Raw genomic sequence first — 19,963 nt, forward strand, 5'->3', positions numbered from 1 at the left:
TTGGTATTACAGTTGAGGAAAGGTAACTACAGAGGCATGAGAGAGGAGCTGGCCAAAATTGATTGGAAGGGAACCCTAGCAGGAAAGACTGTAGAGCAGCAATAGCAGGAGTTTCTGGGAGTGATTCGGAAGACACAGGATCATTTCATCCCAAAGAAGAAGAAGCAGCATTCTAAAGGGATGATGAGGCAACCATGGCTGACAAGGGAAGTCAAAGACAGCATAACAGCAAAAGAGAGGGCATACAATACTGCAAAAATTAGTGGGAAGCCAGAGGATTGGGAAGCTTTTAAAAAACAACAGAAGGCAACTAAAAAAGCAATAAGGGGAGAAAAGATGAAATATGAAGGTAAGCTAGCTAATAATATAAAAGAGGATACCAAAAGATTTTTCAGATAGAAAGACAGTAAAAGAGAGGCAAGAGTGGACATCAGACCACTGGAAAATGATGCTGGAGAGGTAGTAATGGGGAAGAAAGAAATGGTAGACGAACCAAATAAGTATTTTGTGTCAGTCTTGTGGAAGACACCAGCAATATGCCAGAAATTCGAGAGAGTCGGAGGGGGGGGGGGGGGGGCAGACCTTAGTCGCTATTACTAAGGAGAAGGTGCTTGGGAATCTGAAAGGTCTGAAGATGAATAAGTCACCTGGATCGGATGGACTACACCCCAGGTTTATAAAAGAGGTAGCTGAAGATATTGTGGAGGCATTAGTAGTGATCTTTCAAAAACCACTAGACTCAGGAATGGTTCCAGAGGACTGGAAAATCGCAAATGTTTCTCTGCTCTTTAAGAGGGGAGGGAGGCAAAAGACAGTAAATTATAGGCCAATTAGCCTGCATTCATTCATTGGTAAGATGTTACAATCCATTATTAAGGACGAGATTTGGGGTACTTGGAAGCACATGATAAAATAGGCTGAAGTCAGCATGGTTTCCCTAAGGGGAGATCTTGCCTGACAAATCTGTTGGAATTCTTCAAAGAAGTAACCAGCAGAATAAACAAAGGAGAGTCGGTGGATGTTGTTCTTTCTTTCTTTCTATTAATTTTCAAATTAGTACAAAATAGTATATATCATATTAGTAATTATACATATGGTGCAAAGAGATCAGGATAACAATCATAACAGTTAATATATATAATCACAAGGAATAAAAAACAGTATTCTAGACCTCCCGCTCTCTTATCAAGTGAACAAATACAAAAGGAAAGATTGAAAAGAAATTTCATTATATGAAGGATGTTGTTGACTTGAATTTTCAGAAGGCCTTTGACAAAGTGCCACACATGTTACTGCTAGACAAGATCGGAGACCATGGTATTACAGGAAAGGTACTAGCATGGTTAGAGGATTGGCTGACTGGCAGAAGGCAAAGAGTGGGAATAAAGGGGGCCTTTTCTGGTTGGCTGCTGGTAACTAGTGGTGTTCCGCAGGAGTCAGTGTTGGGTCCACTACTTTTCACGCTATATGCTAATGATCTGGATGACGGAATTGATGGCTTTGTGGCTAAATTTGTGGAAGATACAAAGATAGGTGGAGGGGCAGGTAGTGTTGAGGAAGCAGGGAGTCTGCAGAAGGACTTGGACAGGTTGGGAGAATGGGCAAAGAAGTGGCAGATGGAATACGGGATAAGGAAGTGTACAGTCATATATAGGAATATAGGCGTAGGCAGGAATATAGGCGTAGGCTATTTTCTAAACAGGAAGCAAATTCAGAAATCAGAGGTGCAAAGCGACTTGGGAGTCCTAGTGCAGGATTCCCTAAAGGTTAACTTGCAGGTTGAGTCAGTAGTAAGGAAGGTAAATGCAATATCAGCATTCATTTTGAGAAGACTAGAATATAAAAGCAAGGATGTAATGCTGAGGCTTTATAAGACATTGGTCAGACCACATTTGGAGTATTGAGAGTACTTTTGGGACCCATATATAAGGAAGGATGCACTGGCATTGGAGAGGGTCCAGAGGAGGTTTACGAGAATTATCCCGGGCATGAAAGGGTTAAAGTATGAGGAGCATTTGATGGCTCTGGGCCTGTACTCACTGGAGCTTAGAAGGATTAAGGGGGATCTCATTGAAACCTACCGAATATTGAAAGGCCTGGATAGAGTGGACGTGGAGAGGATGTTTCCAGTAGTGGGAGAGTCTAGGACCAGAGAGCACAGACTCAGAATAGAAGGATGTCCCTTTAGAACAGAGATGAGGAGGAATTTCTTTAGCCAGGGGGTGGTGAATCTGTGGAATTCATTGCTTACAGACGGCTGTGGAGGCCAAGTCATTGGGTATATTTAAAACGGAGATTAATAGGTTCTTGATTACTGAGGGTGTCAAAGGTTACGGGGAGAAGCAGGAGAATGGGGTTGAGAGGGAAAAATAAATCAACCATGATCGAATGGCAGAGCAGGATCAATGGGCCGAATGGCCTAATTCTGCTCCAGTCTTATGGAGATGATTGCATCATTGGCCTGAAACCTCCATGATTCCACTCAGATCTTGGCACCTTGTGGAATATAGAGGACAGTGCATAGATGCACATTTTGTGATACGTCTGGCACTAATGGACTGCAGCCAAGCTAGGGGATGAGGTTGTACATTAGTCCAGAGGTCACTGATAAGAACTGTGATATGTTGCCAATCCATAGCCAATCTTTGAGCACAGCCAAATTTAACAATAGGACAGTGATAGGTTCCTCCATGCCCACCAGGCAGAGGCCAAGCCCTGATGTAGCAACTGATGAAAGCGATTTCATCCTTTAGGCAGACCAACTAAAATGTGAATGCTCAGTTGACGCTCAGTCCACTACCACCATAGTCTGCTTTACAACCCGATACAGACAGCTGCCACCATAGCATTGTGGTAAACTGCTGGAGACAGTGAGAGCAGTAACCTGAAGTGTCCTCCAGCTCTGCAAGGCCATGTAATACTTCAGCCATCAGAGTGCTAGAGATTTTTCTAGTAAGAATATGCTGATCTCTCAGGTACTCCCACCACCTTCACTCCCTCAGTACCCTTGAATATTCTCCACAGCCAGTTAACCCCAGATCATTGCCAATCGTATTGAGGGAATGAAGAGCCAATTAAGTCCAGGACTGCATACGATTGACCTTCACAGTCATCTACTCTGGCTCACTACTCGAGTGCACCTTTCACCAGTGTGGTTGCAGTCACAGGGATAGCACAGCGGGTTAGCAGTAGGCCAAGAAGGCTGAACAAGACTGACCCACTAAAAATGATCATAGAGATGGTTAATATCAAACAGAGTAAGGTTTTGGTGCCAGGATTTGAATTACAAAAAAGTGGTTTATTAAATGCTGAATATATAAAAATAAGGTGTATTGTGCAGTAGGGCTTACAAAGATGACCACGAAAGACGATTGGAAAGAACAACACAGGAAATGAATCATAGTGCAGATATATTTTTTCTTTTATTCAATGACTACATTTGACTTTGCCTATTGCAGGTGAGGGGTTTGCTGTGGTAATGGGTACTTTCAGCATAAGGTTGTTAATCAATCCACATCCACATCTGCAACAGTCCTCGTGCAGAAGTAAATGCTATGTCATCTGAAGTGGGCCTTGTTTTAACAAAGGCATGAACGTAGGAAGGAAATCACTTCATCGTGAAAGGTGCGTGGCTCCAAGTCCATGGGGTGATATCTCATGGACCCAGGTGATGCATTGCTTCCACTTTATATAACACAGAACAGTACAGTACAGGAACAGGCCCTTCGACCGACAATGTCTGTGCCGAATACAATGCCGATTAAAACTAAATCTCTTTTGCCTGTATATAATTCATATCCTTCCATTCGCTGCATATCCATGTCTAACAGCCTCTTAAACACCACCATCATATCTGCTTCCACCATTACCCCGGCAGTCTGTTCCAGGCACCTATCACTCTCAATGTAAAACCTTGCCCCGCACATCTCCTTTATACTTTCCCCCTCACCTTAAATACATGTCTTCTAGTACTTGGCATTTCCACCTTATCTATGCCTCTCATAATTTTATAAACTTCTATCAGGTCTCCCCTCAACCTCTGACAGTCCAGAGAAAACAACCCAAGTTTGTCCAACCTCCCCTTATAGCTCATACCCTTTAATCCAGGCAGCATCCTGGTAAACATCAGGTAAACCCTTTCCAAAGCCTCCACCTCCTTCCTGTAATGGGGTGACCAGAATTGCAATATAGTACTCCAAGTGAGGCCTAACCAAAGTTTTACATTGCTGCAACATGGCTTCTTGACTGGCATTGCTGCAGCATGGCATTGCTGCAGCATGCCATATGCCTTCTTTACCACCCTATCTACTCGTGTGGCCACTACTGGTGATCTACTGTATGTACAATCTTCTTATAGCCAGCACTTGGAGAGCTAGACTTATGTGAACCCTCACTCAGCTGATTTTCTATCATTCTCCTTTACAAGAATAGTATTCATACTGGCAGGCACTGAGCTTCAGACTGCTTCCTTGATTGTCGTGTTGCATCACAAATGAGGACCCAAGGACACATGGTATTGAGATCAGAAATCATTGCCTCTTACTATTTGTCTGAAATGCAATATTGGATGTGCAGATATACCTCTGAGATCTTTTCTAAGGCAATAATAGCTCCACCATCCTAACAGTGAGCCATAAAGCCTCATAAGTATACAGATTAGCCAGAAGAATTTGCAATAAATGCTTTCTTAATGGAAGACAAGAAAGCATTGCAGGCACTGAATAATTATTTGAGTACTTATCTGACTTCTAATCAACACAATGAAATTGGTTTCTTTTTGCCTTGGTTTCAAATGCATGTTTCAGGAAATTCAGGTTATCTATGAATATGCTGTTCAATTTAAAATATTGCTAATTGAAATATTCAGATCATTTTGAAGGTTCAAAATATACTTTATTCATGAAATATTCAAAAGTATTAATACAGAACATTTAAGTCAGCACTTCTATAACAAGTTACGTTATTCCTTTTACTTAACATTTGCATGTCATCAGTTGTCATTCACTTTCAAATCAAAACCAAATAATTCATGGGGTTTCTACAAAGATTTCAACTAAATTGTGTGCAATGTCAGCAGCATATTCTTCATTAGCTATTACAGTGGCTGCACCCAGCTTCAGTGCACTCCTGGGCCTTTGAGTGCCATATCACTCATCTACCTCTCTTGTGGTGGTGGAGCACATGCAGCCAAATGCATTCAAGACAATCTGGAAGTTGGCACATTGGAGCCCGTTTCTGTAGGGGCTGACATTTTTAGTAAATTGAACCTTTCTGCCAGCACGCATGCACTAAATCCACACATTCCTCAATGCAAAATGCACCATTCTTCATCCCAGCCTTTTGAAGAGAGGGTATGAGAGAAGTAGTAAGTCGAGTACAAACATTTGTTTTATGTAAATGAGATAACCTTCATGTTCTCATGACTGTAAAGCAAGTGATAGGGAGGATTGTAAATATTTAAGTTAAAGGATAGGATTTGATTGGTTTCATGTTTTGCTGCTGTCTAAAGTAAATAAAATTCATAATGTAATCAATTCACCTTCACTTTTTTATGAAAATGCTAAAGGACTTTTACTTAAAGGGGACAAAGTTTACCTGTTATTCAAGGTACTTTTCTGAGAGGCAGCACAGCCCCTGTATTCAATGGATGCTCTCTGGAGTGGAACAGCTACTCCCCAATGGTGCCATGATGGGAAGACCTGGCAGGGATGGGGGTCAAATTCCAACACATGTAGAACATAGAACAGTACAGCACAGGAATAAGCTCTCCAACCCACAATGTTCTGCCGAACTAATTAAATAGTAATCAAACACCCAATTAAACTAATCCCTTCTGCCTATACAATGTCCATATCCCTCCATTCTCTGTACATTCATGTGCCTATCTAAGAGCCTTTTAAACACCTCTATCATATCTGCTTCCATTGCCACCCTTGGCAGTGCATTCCAGGCACCCACCACTCTCTGTTTAATAAACCTGCCCCACACATCTCCTTTGAACTTACCTTCTCTCACCTTAAATGCATGCCCTCTAGTATTAGATATTTCGACCCTGGAAAAAAGATACCGGCTGTCTACTCTATCTATGCCTCTTGTAATTTTATAAACTCTTATCAGGTTTCCCCTCAGCCTCCACCACTCCAGAGAAAACAATCCAAGTTTGTCCAACATCTCCTTGTAGCACATGCCCTCTAATTCAGGCAACATCCTGGTAAGCCTCTTCTTCACCCTCTCCAAAGCCTTCACATCCTCCCTGTAATGGGGCGACCAGAATTGAATGCAATACTCGCGATGTGGCCTAACCAGAGTTTTACAAAGCTGCAACATAACTTCCTGACTCTTGAACTCAGTGCCTTGACGGATAAAAGGCAAGCATGCCAATGTGCCTTCTTTACCATCCTATCAACTTGCGCAGCCACTTTCAGGGAGCTGTGGACTTGGACCTCGAGATCCATCGGACCATCAACACCGTTAAGGGTCCTGCATGAACAGTGTAATGTCCCTTTACATTTGATCTCCCAAAGTGCAACACCTCACACTTGCCTAGATTAAACTCCATCTGCCATGTCTCTGCCCATATAGAACATAGAACAGTACAGCACAATACAGGCCCTTCTGCCCGCAATGTTGTGCCGACCTTTAAACCTTGCCTAAGACTGTCTAATCCCTTCCTCCCACATATCCCTCTATTTTAAATTCCTCCATATGCCTATCTAGTAATCTCTTAAATTTGACCAATGTACCTGCCTCCACCACCAACTCAGGCAGCGCATTCCATGCCCCAACCACTCTCTGGGTAAAAAACCTTCCTCTGATATCTCCCTTGAACTTCCCACCCATTACCTGAAAGCCATGCCCTCTTGTATTGAGCATTGGTGCCTTGGGAAAGAGGTGCTGGCTGTCCACTCTATTCTTCTCAATATTTTGTACACCTCTATCATGCCTCCTTCTCTCCAATGAGTAAAGTCCCAGCTCCTTTAGTCTAATCTAGGCAGCATCCTGGTAAATCTCCTCTGCACCCTTTCCAACGCCTCCACATCCTTCCTACAATGAGGCAACTAGAACAGGACACAGTACTCCAAGTGTGGTCTAACCAAACATCTGCAAATGATCTATATCCTGCTGTACCCTTTGGCCATATCTTTAAGAACAGCACTGCGTTGTTATCCGACACGTATTTCACAACCGACGAGGCTCCCGTCTGTACAACCGAGACGCTCACGACCAGAGCCAGCAACAACACACCTACCTGATCAGGTAACCGAGGGCGCCTGCGCCAACGTCACATCCTGCCCACCGAGCGGAAGTTGTTCGTCTGTCAGGCGGCTGCGCAGACGGTCGCTGGGTGCAGGTGGGGTCCTTGCGGCCGTTAGTAACGGTCGGGCTGACACGAGTGAGGAGAGCGGGAGCGACAGGCGGCGGCGGTCCCGGTCCCTCCCTCCCCGCACCCCCGCCCGCCTGTCCCCGAGCCTGGCCGCTCGGGGATGGTCTCCCGCTGACATGGGCGGCAGCAGTTCCAAAGGCCGCAGCTTCTGGCCCTTCGGCTCGGGCGCCGTCACGGACGCGGCCGACGGCGAGCGGCAGCAGAGCCTGGCCCGGTACCGCGGCGGCCGCCTGGGCGCCACCCCCTTCGTGTTCAGCCGCAGGAGGTAAGGGGCGGGGGAGGGGGGCGCTGGCTGGGTGAACAGTTGGAGGTGGAGGGCGGGCTGGTGTGGAGAGGTGGTGTAGGGGCCGCGGAGTTGGCGGGGGGGGGGGGGAGGTGTAGAGTCTGGGGAGTTGGTGGAGTGAGGTTAGGGGATGGGGAGACTGGGAGTTGGGGTGGATGGGGTTAGGTGCCGAGGAGTTGGTGGGGTGGGGTGGGTGGGTGTCGGGGCTGGAGAGTGCAAGTGGGTGTAGGGGCTAGGGAGTTGGTGGGGGGGGGTGTATGGGGCGGGCAGGTAGGTGTAGTGTCTGGGGAGTTGGTGGGGGGGGTTAGGGGCTGGGGAGTCTGTGGGGTGGGCAGATGTAGGCGCTAGGGGGTGGGTGGGGTTAGGGAATGGGCAGTTGGAGTGGGGTTAGGGGATGGGGAGACTGGGAGTTGGGGGGATTTGGGGTGGGTGGGGTTAGGTGCTGGGGAGTTAGTGGTGGGGATGTGGGGTGGGTGGATGTAGAGGCCAGGGAGTTGGCAGGAGGGATCTGGGGTGGGTGGATGTCGGGGCTGGGGGGTGGGTGGGGTTAGGGAATAGGGAGTTGGTGGAGTGGGGTTAGGGGATGGGGAGACTGGGAGTTGGGGGATGTGGGGTTAGGTGCTGGGGAGTTAGTGGCGGGGTGGGTGGGTGTAGGGTTCAGGGAGTTGGCAGGGGGATCTGGGGTGGGTGGATGTAGGGGTGGGAGTGTGAGGCGGGTGGGTGTCAGGGCTGGAGAGTTGGCAGGGGAGTGCAAGCGGGTGTCGGCTGGTGAATTGGTGGGGGTGGGTGGGTGTAGGGGCTGGGGAGTTGATGGGGGTGGGTGGGTGTAGGGGTGGGGGAGTGTGGGGTGGGTGGGGTTAGATGCTGGGGAGTTGGCGGTGGGGGTAGGGGCTGGTGGGGGAGGGGTTGGGTGGGCATGGAGGGTATGGGCTGGTGGGGGCGGGGGAGTGTCTGGGGAGTATAGACAAAATATTACTGCAGTGGTAGGTAATATCTAGTGGTTTGCATCTGTTATCTCAGGTGTTATTAATTCTCAACATAAGATGCTGTTAGTCTTATTTGGACGGTGCTCAATTTTGCTTTTGTGTTCTTGTAGGAGTCCCCTGTTGGAGCAGCACTCATGAGATGCTTGCTCTTTGCCTTACTCTCCTGTTTATCTTTCTTTTAATTGCCGCTCTGGTGAATTCCCATTGGAGACCAAATGAACCTGTAGTTAATTGGGAGGGAAAGTGACTCCACACAAGTAGCTGTTATGGGATCAACAGTTTTCAAGGCTCACTCAAGCCACCAGTTTCTTTAGATTGCTGTTGTTCAGTGGAAATACTCTTTCTTGTGAGGATTACTGTTTGCAACAGCACACATCGCTTTGCACTTCCAATATAAAGATTTGTTAAAGACGGTGCTAGTTCTGGGCTTGAAAAGATTAAGAAAAGACTCTTACCTAGCTGAAAACTTGTACAATATTTTACATCTGAGCTGTAAAAATTCTACCTCCTGGCAAGCCAATAACACTTTGGGGAAAGCTTTCAAAATCTCTATTATCGCCTGACTAGTTCCGAGAGACTTGTCATTAGAGGTGTTCATTGATCTGGCCCCAAAGATCTCTCATTTAATTTGTACAACTATTGATTCACAGAATTTGTTTCCATAATATATTTAATGTTTGCTTGTTTTTTATTATAACGTTCATTTTTGAATAATCTTTCTACTTCTAATGACTTATCTTAATGGTTTGCAGCACTACCTTAATGATTGTCAGCTAAATAGTGTTCTTGAGTTCACTGGGGCTTGATTCCACAGCTTTGTAACTGAATGACAACAACTACTGCTGAGTGAAGACGTGTGTAGAGGCATCTCAATCTATGTGGTCATGACTTTAAAGTAAAATTGAGTACATTTGACAGACAAACAGTTTGAGCATATGAGAATACTGACAATTTAATGGTCAAAAGCCAGTAAGAGTGATATTAAAATGAAAATTCAGAAATTAAGCCATGAATACTGGCAGATAAAATCAAAAATCTAAAGAGCTTTCTCATGTACATAAAGAATAAGAGGATAACAATGGGAAGAATAACCTGTCGGAGACCAAAAAGGGTTTGTGTTTTCTATGTCTAGAAGTGGAAGATATTAGCTAGGTTCTTAATGAATACTTCACAGCCATCTTCACAAGGAAGATGAAACCATTGAAGTTAATGGACTTTGACAAGGTTCCAGTTGCAGGCTGATCAAAAAAAATTAAAAGTTCATGGAATCTGTGGGGGGGGGGTGGGGTAGTGGTAATAAATCTTACATTGACTAAGTGACAGGAAGAAAGATAGTTGTTGACAGGTTTTTAATGACTGGAAGCCTTTTTTCAGTAATGTTCTATGGGGCTCTTCTGCTTTTTTTTGTAATATGGGTTATATGTAGGAGGCATGATAAAGAATTTGCAGAGAAAACACTAGCATATTGACATTAAGCAAGAGAGCTTTAGACAGCAGTATAAAGTACGAAGCAACAAACAACCTGCTGGAGAAACTCTGGGTCAAGCAGCATCTGTGGGTGGGAAAGGAATTGTCGACATTTCAGATCGAAACCCTGTATCAGGCTCCACAGTGATGCAAGTTACTGGAATGTTCTAGTGGTACCCTATCATCAGTGAGTTGGGAGATGCTGTTGATTTTCAGTTACTTGCACATTGCCCTGGGCTCCCAGATTCTGACAAACCAGATTTATTATAACTTGCAGTGCTGTTTGATGGCTGTTTTAAATTCACTTGTGGTTTGCAGTGAAGCTCTGCTAGGGCATTAACCAGCATCAATTAATCCAGGCGGTGTCATTGGGGAGAAAAATGGTTGCCTTTTTGGGCCAGCATCAGAAAATGTCATGGGGGTGGTTTTGACAATCAAACTACAATGATTCTTCAAATGGCAGGATGCTAGTTCTAAAGGGTCCTTGACCTGAAACCTCAACTGTTTCTTTCTCCACTGATGCTGCCTCACATGCACTGTGCTTCTAGCATTTTCTGTTTGTGTTGGATATCTGGTATCGACAGTTCTTTGTGCCAATCAATTGTGAGCAACATATTAAGAGCTTTGTTTTTACCTTGTAGCAGTTTAAGGCATGAAGGTTGGATTTTTTGTCCTGTCTGCAGATCATTTCAAAAATATTTTAACTTCCATTACCCATTTTCATGCAACAATAATATATTCAATTCATACCTATTTACTACCTTCCCTCTCATAACCTAGGAACTTAAACACATTTTCCATGTGAAGCAGTGATTTACCTCCACAGGATTCAGTCCTTTATTGTTCACAGTGTGGCTTCCAACATTTGGTTCAGTCCACAGTTGTAGCCCTGAACTTCTGGTCACATGTTACTTTAATTCTCCATCCCACTCATACTTTGATCTGTCTTTGTCCTCCTTTATTCTTTCATCAGGTGTGTGGTACACTAAAGGAACAACACATTTTTCAGAAAGTCATATTACAGCCTTTTAAACCCAAATTGTGCAGCAGTCCTTGTGTTTCTTTGATAATTTTGCATCTTTTTCTTGGTTACATTATCACTCCTCTCATCTACATCTCTCCTCTTCCCCATCACAGACCTTCTCTTTTGGTTTTTCATCCCTCCACCTTTCTGTATCTTAAAAATCTGTTGATCTCTCTGTTCCTAGTCCTGATGAAAGACCATTGAACTGAACTGTTAATTGTTTCTCTCTTCACAGGTGCTGCTTGACCTGCTGAGTATTTCCAGGATTCTATTTTTGTTATCCAGTTATTACTCGCCTAAAGATATTGACTTGTATTTGAGTGTGACTGCACAAAGAGATCTTCTGAAAAATATCTACTGCCCATATCTGAGCTCTGACCTTTAGTGTCCATTAGACATTTACCCATGATGGGAAATCATGAATGGTTTTAATCCTCCCCTTACCAAGAATCACACATCAGCTTTGGAAAAGAACAAGTCAGAAACTGGAACTGTAGCTAGTTTGTTCCTCCAATATTGATTGGTAGAACGTCACTAAGTGTAGTGTTTTGGTAAAATCAGCTGTCAGTTATCATTGAATGAGGATTGTACCTGTTGCTCCGAACACACACAAATCCAGGGAAGTGTACCCACCTAGAGTGCAGTATTCCAAATTGGACTAATCATATACTTGCAGATCAAAATAATAATGTAAAGTTGGGTCTAATTATTTAAAAACTTGAAATATGAAATCTTGTTTCGATGTTATTTTCTGTTTCAACCTCATCTTAGTGTTACACTTTCTTCATTCCTGCATCATCCCATTCCATGCTCAATAGATACACAAGTAATCTGCTGGTTTTATGCCAAATTACAATAATCCCGTAATTGAGGCAGTTATTAAAAGTGTAGTTAACCAATTATCCAATGTTCTCCTCTGTTCCTACCCATTGGTATTTCCCTCAATGTATCTGAACTCTTTTGACCCCTGCGCTTGATAATTTAAACAAATTGAGGAAATTTGTGGGGAATCTTGACCATCAAATTATGTTGATTTTTTTTTTTAAAATTACAAGATACTGTTTTTCTGTACTGCTAGTGCTATGGTATTTTGCATGACGCAACTGGCATAGTTGAGAGGGGTGTATTTCTTTAGAATCTGACATTTTTCTTTACGGGCAAGGCAAACTTCCTGAGAAAAGATGCTTATAAATCTAAAAATATGAGTATCTTCTGTTGGCTTGGGAAACATTTACGATTCAATGTAAGGTTTCCAAACACACTAACATCTTTTTAGCGCTGATCCCAATCTGCTCGTGTTCTCATATTATACTGAGAACCTCGGCCAAAACCCTGGTCTTACATCTGCTGTGCTGGGAATCAGGTGCAAATCTAGCAATGAGTCACCTCTTTGTGTGGAGAAGCTGCTTGTGAGGGCTGGTGTTGGGCAGGGCAGAGTGAGTTGTGTGGTGAGTATGGACCAGTGCTGACCATTGAAATCTCTGGCCTCAGGAGAGCTGTGCTGTCAAATGGAGAGGGAGAGAAAGCAACTTCAGTTCCTTCCAACAGGTGATGAGACATGGTAGGATCCAGATGATCTGTCAATACATAAAGGAGGTACTGAGAGTCCCATCAATAGTCTGCATTCATTGTATTGCAGTTCAGTGCCAAATGGCCACACTACTCTCCTGGTCCACCCAACACTAACCCTCACAGACAGCCTCTCCACACAAGGCTGTGGGTCAATGCATTGCTGGGGCAGTGCTGGCAGAAGGCAGGGATTTGCATCGGATTACTGGTGCAGCTGAGTTCCAAGCCAGTTTTTCAGCATAACGTGCAGTTTGAGCCAAGTCTTTTTAAATAAAGCTCAGGGGTTAAGTACCTGTAGGGTTTGTGCTAGAGGACTAAAAGCACTACAATGAATCAGAGCTCTGGGGTAGCAGTAAGCAGGGTTCCAGTGTACTAATGCTTTGACGTTGAGTTCTCTAGAGGTTACTGTATTGCTTTGCAACAGAAGTTGATTGTGTAATCAATTTGCAGTTGCAGAGTACATTACTTAATGGAAATCTGTCCTTTATTATTCTTGGGCTGAATGGCTGTGCTTTTAATCAGCCTGCTGCCAATATTCACTGGCAAATTATTACTGTTACAGCAATAAGATTTGAGTCAAATTTTAGTTCCATGTAGATATCCAAAACTGGAAAATAAAACTGTGGCTAATGGTTTAATGTTGGATGGTGTATTTCCCTTCACAGATGCTGCCTACCCTGCAGGCTGTTTCCAGCATCTTCTATTTTTGTTGCACAATGAACGTTGCCAATTGCTCTGTGATGATAGTGGTCGTGGGCTACCATATAAATAACTGCTTAACAAAATGATTTACTTGCCCATTTCTGATTCCAGATGCAAAGGTCACATATTGACCAAGTAATTGGAGTACCAGGTTCTCTTTACTGAGTGACACTGGATCAGTTTAGTTTTGTTGCTGCTTTAATCTTTTTTGTCTTGTTCAACATTCGTGAAATGTCTTGGTAGTTAACTTAACACCATGAATGCAAAACTCTTAATGTGCAAAAAGATCTGGTCAATGTGAAGTTTCAGATTTAAGTTCAGGACTGCATTACTGGTCGGTTAGATGTGGGTTTCTTTAATACCCATTCTTCAGAGTGCAGGAATATTTTGCAAACTTTCTATATGAAATATCCAGGTTTCAAGGCAAATGGCAATGGAAAAGAACTTCTGGCTTATGTGAAGAGTGTTAATGAATTAATGGATCTGTGAAAGATGTGCAGCATGAATTGCAGTCAGGGCATTTAATGTGAATGATCTCTGGGTGGCTGCCTCCCCCCCCATACAAACTCTAGTCATTACCCATGCTGTGGCTAATTCAGATGATTTCCAAAGTGTTATGTCCCTAAGCTAAATTTCTTCATTTTCAGGATCTGGGTGTTGCTGGCAAGGTGAGCAATTATTTCCCATTCCTAATTGCCATTCGGAAGCTGTTTGTTGCTTCTTCCTTGAACCACAGCGATCTTTCTTGTGAAGGTACTCCCATAGCGATGTTGGGGAGTTCCAAGATCAATGACTGAAAGACCAGTGATATTTTCCAAGTTAGGATGATGTATGACTTTGGGAGGAAATCTCAGGTGGTGGTGTCCCAACGTTTTTGCTGCCCCTGTTTCTAATGGTAGAGATTGTGGGTTGGGAGGTGTTGTTGTAGTAGCCCAGGTGAATAACTGGTGTATTTTGTAGATGGTATACATTAAAACCACTGTGTGCTGCTGGTGTATATGAATATGTAGGGTGGTGGACAAGGTACCAATCTAGTGGGCTGCTTTGTTTATTGTGGTGTTGAGCATCTTGAGAGATATTGGAACTTCACTCGTCCAGGCAAGAGGAGAGTATTCTGCATGCTCTTTGCTAGTCCTTCAGGATGCAAGGATATCAGGTTCAGAATATCAAGTTCTGACTTTTTGTGGCCACACTATTTATGCAACTGGTCCATGGCAATTTTTGTCTAATCATAGTATTTAATGAAATGTTTATTGGATAATGTAAAAGTTTTTCTACTCTTCTACAACTGCACCCTGACCACCTCTTCCTGCTGTTCCCAACCACTAGAACATGAGTATAAAAATGGTAAAACTCAGGGTAATTGAAGTCTTTTGACTTTCTGCCATGTATTGGTTAAATGAACAGCCTACTATAATTACTGTCAGCTGGTAATTTATTTTTAGATAGTCATCCATTTTAATGTTTCTGTATATAGAAATGAGTGAACAGATGCTTAATCGACAAATACAAATTGAGACTAGCACCTAAATGCTAAAGGTTATGTTTATACTTTGTAGGTTTTTGTTAATTTGTTCTGAAATAGCATATGGTTACTTGTTTTGAATGTATTTTGGTGGAACACAGTGTATAAATGGACAAGTTCGCATCTTGCGTGCTTGATGTGCTGGTCAAGTTTGGCAGTGTTAGTTCTTCCCCTTAAATGGTCTCGTTGCAAATAATTTGGGCCAAATTTACTTGTTTTAAGTCGACAGAGGCAAAAAAATGTAATACTATACTAGTTTGTCCCCTGCTTTATTCCATGGGTGACTGGAGAGTGCTTCAGCTATGCTGGAAGATATTTCACACAATTAGTTCCCGGACCATTACAGAATGTTTGGATTTTATTTAATATAGCATAGTGGAATTGTTCTCACTTTCTCACATTTTCATTCTTTTACTGTCTTATTGCCTTAGCAATCCTGTATTTCGTAATTAAAATGCTACCTATTAGTGACAGATTAGGATTTAAGAAGTTTGTCAGGAGGAAGGTCTATCCTGTAGAGAAATTCTAATGGACAGTCTTTGCAATTACTACAAAACACCTGTCATCCTTCGTTTTAAATCTTCTGTCTCTTTCAATTGCCAAGTCATGAGGCTAACTCTTCCAGGAAACACTATACTCAATATATTAAAGTCAATTATGTCCAAGTTGGTTTCAAAAGTGCTGAGCTGTTACACTAGGCAGCATTCACTAATGGAACTTCAAGGATTGAATTTGGGATGTGCAGTCACTGTGGCAGAGGTGACACATATTAAGTGCACCTTGGAGTTGAGAGTTTTATTTACTTTCAATTTTATTTCAGCCACTTCGAGTAATTTCTCACCCCTTTATTTTGTTTCAGATACTAAGTTGGTTGGAGCAGCTGTACAGATTTCAGAATTACTCTAAATTTTAAATTCCTGTCTCACTTTCGACTTCACCCACAAGTAGGGAAGGAATATATACACTAAAGAGTCTAATTGTTCCAAGTACACAAACCATCTTTAGTGCAACATGACCCAAAGTTGTTGAAATTCTGGGGAGTCATAGGTCTTTTGCATCTGTTTGTTACAATATTTTGAGTATTTTTGTTTAAGATGTTCTTTTGCATAATTTTTCCTCCAGTTTTCTTCCCTCCTGAAGGCGCTGACTCTTGATGGGCACGGTTCCATGAGTGCTGGCAGCCATCATCAAAGTGGCCATTCTTCATGTGTGAGCCTAGACAGTGAGTGTTCCAGGCTATTCAACCGTGGAGGGTATAACAGGCAAGCCTGATCCTGTTCTCATCTGGTATCCAATACACACACTCAGTATAGGTAACTGGATAGCAGTTGGGAGCTGAAATCTGGCTGATTTTATTTTATTCCTCTTTCCACCCCCTCCCCAAACAGTGGGCACGTTGAGGCCATTTATATTGCTGCAGTAACCAGCTAATCAAAGACAGATTTGGAGATTAAACTGGGATATTCTGATGGGTATAAAAGTTACATTGAGTAATACCTTTACCAGTCAGTCTACTGCAGGCTGTTTTTGTAATTTTAATCTTCCATTGTTAAAACTTTAATTTGGAATAACTTAGCAAAGTATGGAAATGGTAAACTTAAAACTGAAATGATTTTCTAATGTACATTTCTAAAATACTGGAATTGTCCCTGGGACACAAATTCAATCGGGTATCCAATCTGTACTGTGAATGAATGGATGATCTGGTTACACATACACAGAGCCTAGCAAACCCTCCACCATTTTCTTTTATAATTGAGCTGGCATTACTGAAAGGTCACCAGGAGAGTTGGTAATATTCCCAGGGAATCAGAACTTTTGCTTGGGAATTCTCCCCAAGAACTGTATATCAATAGTAATACTTTAGAAGTGCACATCAAACCTTGAAGCAATATTGATATCTCTTAGCATTAACCTCGATCTGGATGAGCGCTTTGTTTTCTTAGCAGTACATATTTGGATGCAAGGGTCCTTTAAAAGACAAGCCCAACAGTTCAACAAAAGCAACTTTTTCACCTGATAGATCGTTTGGCATAGAAATGGTGAGGTTTAGATTTTTCAGCTGTAGCAGCCACTTAACATATTCATATAATAAAACATGGCTACAGTTTTGCTCTTAGAGTAGGAGTATAAATATTCACAACTTAGCCTAAATCTTATTTTGTCTTTGCAGCTCAATGTATTATGATGAAGATGGTGATCTGGCACATGAATTCTATGAAGAAACCTTCGTCACAAAAAATGGAAGGAAAAAAGCAAAACTGAAAAGAATTCATAAAAATTTAATACCTCAGGTGAGAGAGAGCCAGGTTCTATATTTTTGATTCATTTTATTTTCTTAGGGCAAAGGACTGATTTAACTTCTGTCCTAATAAAGAATGAATGCATTTAAACTACCTGTATTGAAATTCGTCAAACCCCAAAATCTAATAATGTGGTTGATAACTGTTGGTGACTGGGAGGCAGAGTGACTATTGCATACAAGTAGCATTCCACAATAATTGGACCGTGGCACTGGAGTGTCACATGGATTGTGTTAGTACCTGGAAACTTTTCGATTATGAGAACAATTTTGTTGGTGTTTGAGCTCTCTATTCTCATTGAGAATCCAATATGTTGCAGATTACTGAATAGTACGGCATCTTGCATTTAAATGGACTGGCAAGTTTTTCCAGTTTGATGCCCATCAATTGCTGAGTTGGCTGTTCTCAACCTCTTGTGGTAGTTGGGCTTTTGCAATTAGCCAAAAACAAACTAGCAGAGAGAACAACTATACCAGAAGTAAAGGCCATGTGGAAGTTGCTAAAGGCTAAAAGGTTGAAGCAGGCTTGAGAGATTAAGGGGGTTAAAAGAAGATAAACTGAGGCTCTTTTTCATTAGAGAAGTGATAGAGGTTTACAAGATTGAGTTTTAACCATGTAAATAAGGAGCAATTCAGCCAGGTGATACTGTAATTTTAAACAAAAGGGTGAACTAAATATTTTAAGAAGGTGGTCAGATGTAGATAAATGATTTAAGAGTATTGGACAGTGGGAGTACATTTCGCAGTCTTGTATTATTCATTGTTTGGAAATTTTCATGAGCCTATCAGTTATGTATAACAATTTGGATTATTCAATCCTCTCAGGATGCCAGATATGCTTTGAAAATTTGTGGTACCTGCAGAAACATTACTGATGTCTGCATGCCAATCCCAGCCAGTGACACATTTTTCTCATGCTGTCTATTTTGCATGACTTCTATAGGACACATTGCAGTCCTCTCATTTATCATGTAAACAGTGCTGACACAGTCATAGACTCATAGTCATACAGCACAGAAATGGGCTATTCAGCTCACAACATCCATGCCAATCAGTGGGACCCCACATATTAATCCCACCTTCCAGCACTACTTTGACTAGGCAATTCAAACACTTGTGTAAGCACCTTTTAAGTACTGTTGGTGGCTCTGCCTCCACCCCTCTCTCAGGCTGTGTATTCTGGGTACTTGCCACTCTCTGGGTGGAAAAGGGCCTCCCCCCCCCCCCCCCCCCGAGATCCCCTCTAAATCTCTTAGTCCTTATGCTAAGTCTATGTCCTCTAGTTTTACCTCTCCCTGTTCTCCCTGCACCTTCTCTCCCCACCGCCTACTTTTCTGTCACCAAATGCTAGCATGGTGGCTAGAACTTGAGCTTTGCACCATGTGCATGTGAAGTGCTTGCGTCACCCAGCAGTACATTTGTGGAACTTGTCTTTCTGAGTCTGAATTGTGTGGCAGCTCATACAACTTGGAAGCTATTTGGTCAATCATGGCTGTGCCAGCTCTTCAAATGAACTAATCATTGAGTTGTTTAATACCAAATGTGCAAATAGTTACAGTCAAAACAAAAATCACTTAACAGCACCACAGGAAGTGCATTGAAACAAAACTCACTGGTAACATGTATAGCCACGTATTGAATAATCAATAAACACAGTAGATATTTTGACCTTCCCTCTCCTCATTGGCTGATCTATGTTCATTGTTTTGACAGGGGATGGTTAAGCTGGACCATCCACGAATCCATGTGGATTTCCCAGTGGTTTTATGTGAGGTGTGACCGGAATGGAAGCTGCTGTCAGAATAAAACTGGACTATAGGAGTTTGCCAGATGCTGAACCCTTGATGGTCCTGTAATTTGGTGATGGAGACTGGTCTGAGCGTGTGGCATCTGTTTAATTTCCGTGTAGTTTTTAATGCTAAGAGCCAAACACTCAAACGTTCCCTCTGTATGATTGTTTATAGAGTGATCTGTTAAATTGAATTCATTTATAAGAACACAGTACAGATGTACATTAGAACTCTTGTGCTATTTCAAGTAATTGTGTTAGATTACTGTCACATATGTTTAAAAACAATGTAAATAGTAGCTTTAATTTAATGCAGTCATCAGGGGTGTTTAAACATTTGAGTTCTGTATATACACATCTGCACAACATTTGGCAGTAAATATAATGGCATATCTTTGAAAATTGATTAGTTGCAAGGTTTTGTTATTTATGACTTTTGTTTGTTAATTTTCTCATACTATATAATAAAAAATTCCAGTGAGTCTGTGAACTTTTTACTACTCGTATACCATGTGAAAAGGAAAGCACTTGAAAATATAAATAGATCCTACTTTTCCAAAAGTGTATGCAAGCTGAGAGTGGGAAATTTAGAGCAAGCTGAGAAAAGACTGAGAATGTAACTTGGCTGCCTAGCTCCTCATTTCTGTGAGTTTGTACTTTTTCTCTGGTGCAGTGGTCCAGCAGGTGATGCTCCTGCCTCTCAGCTCCAGCAGTCCATGTTTGATCCTGATCTTTATCGTCTGTGTGGAGCTTGCACATTCTCACTGTGGCTGAATGGGTTTCCTGGTGCTTGGTTTCCTCCTACCCCCTAAAGACTTGCTGGTAAGTTAATTGGCTAAGTAAACTACTTTTAGGTGGAGGCAGGAGAATCAGTGGTGGGGGCAGGGGCTATTTGAAGGGCATGTGAGACATCAGGTTACAGGGAATAGTGG

At 42.4% G+C, this 19,963-nt stretch overlaps 1 protein-coding gene across 1 annotated transcript; it reads left to right on the forward strand.

Annotated features, from left to right (window-relative positions):
* The first annotated feature begins 7,334 nt into the window (after positions 1–7,334).
* LOC127571613 (tumor suppressor candidate 2-like) lies at positions 7,335–19,505 on the forward strand. Its single transcript, XM_052018158.1, has 3 exons — positions 7,335–7,649; positions 17,114–17,234; positions 18,956–19,505. Exons 1-3 carry the CDS (start codon positions 7,501–7,503, stop codon positions 19,019–19,021), a joined length of 336 nt encoding a protein of 111 aa, XP_051874118.1. The 5' UTR covers positions 7,335–7,500; the 3' UTR covers positions 19,022–19,505.
* Positions 19,506–19,963: the final 458 nt, after the last annotated feature.

This window comes from Pristis pectinata, chromosome 6 (assembly GCF_009764475.1).
Source record: "Pristis pectinata isolate sPriPec2 chromosome 6, sPriPec2.1.pri, whole genome shotgun sequence".
Lineage (NCBI taxonomy): Eukaryota > Metazoa > Chordata > Chondrichthyes > Rhinopristiformes > Pristidae > Pristis > Pristis pectinata.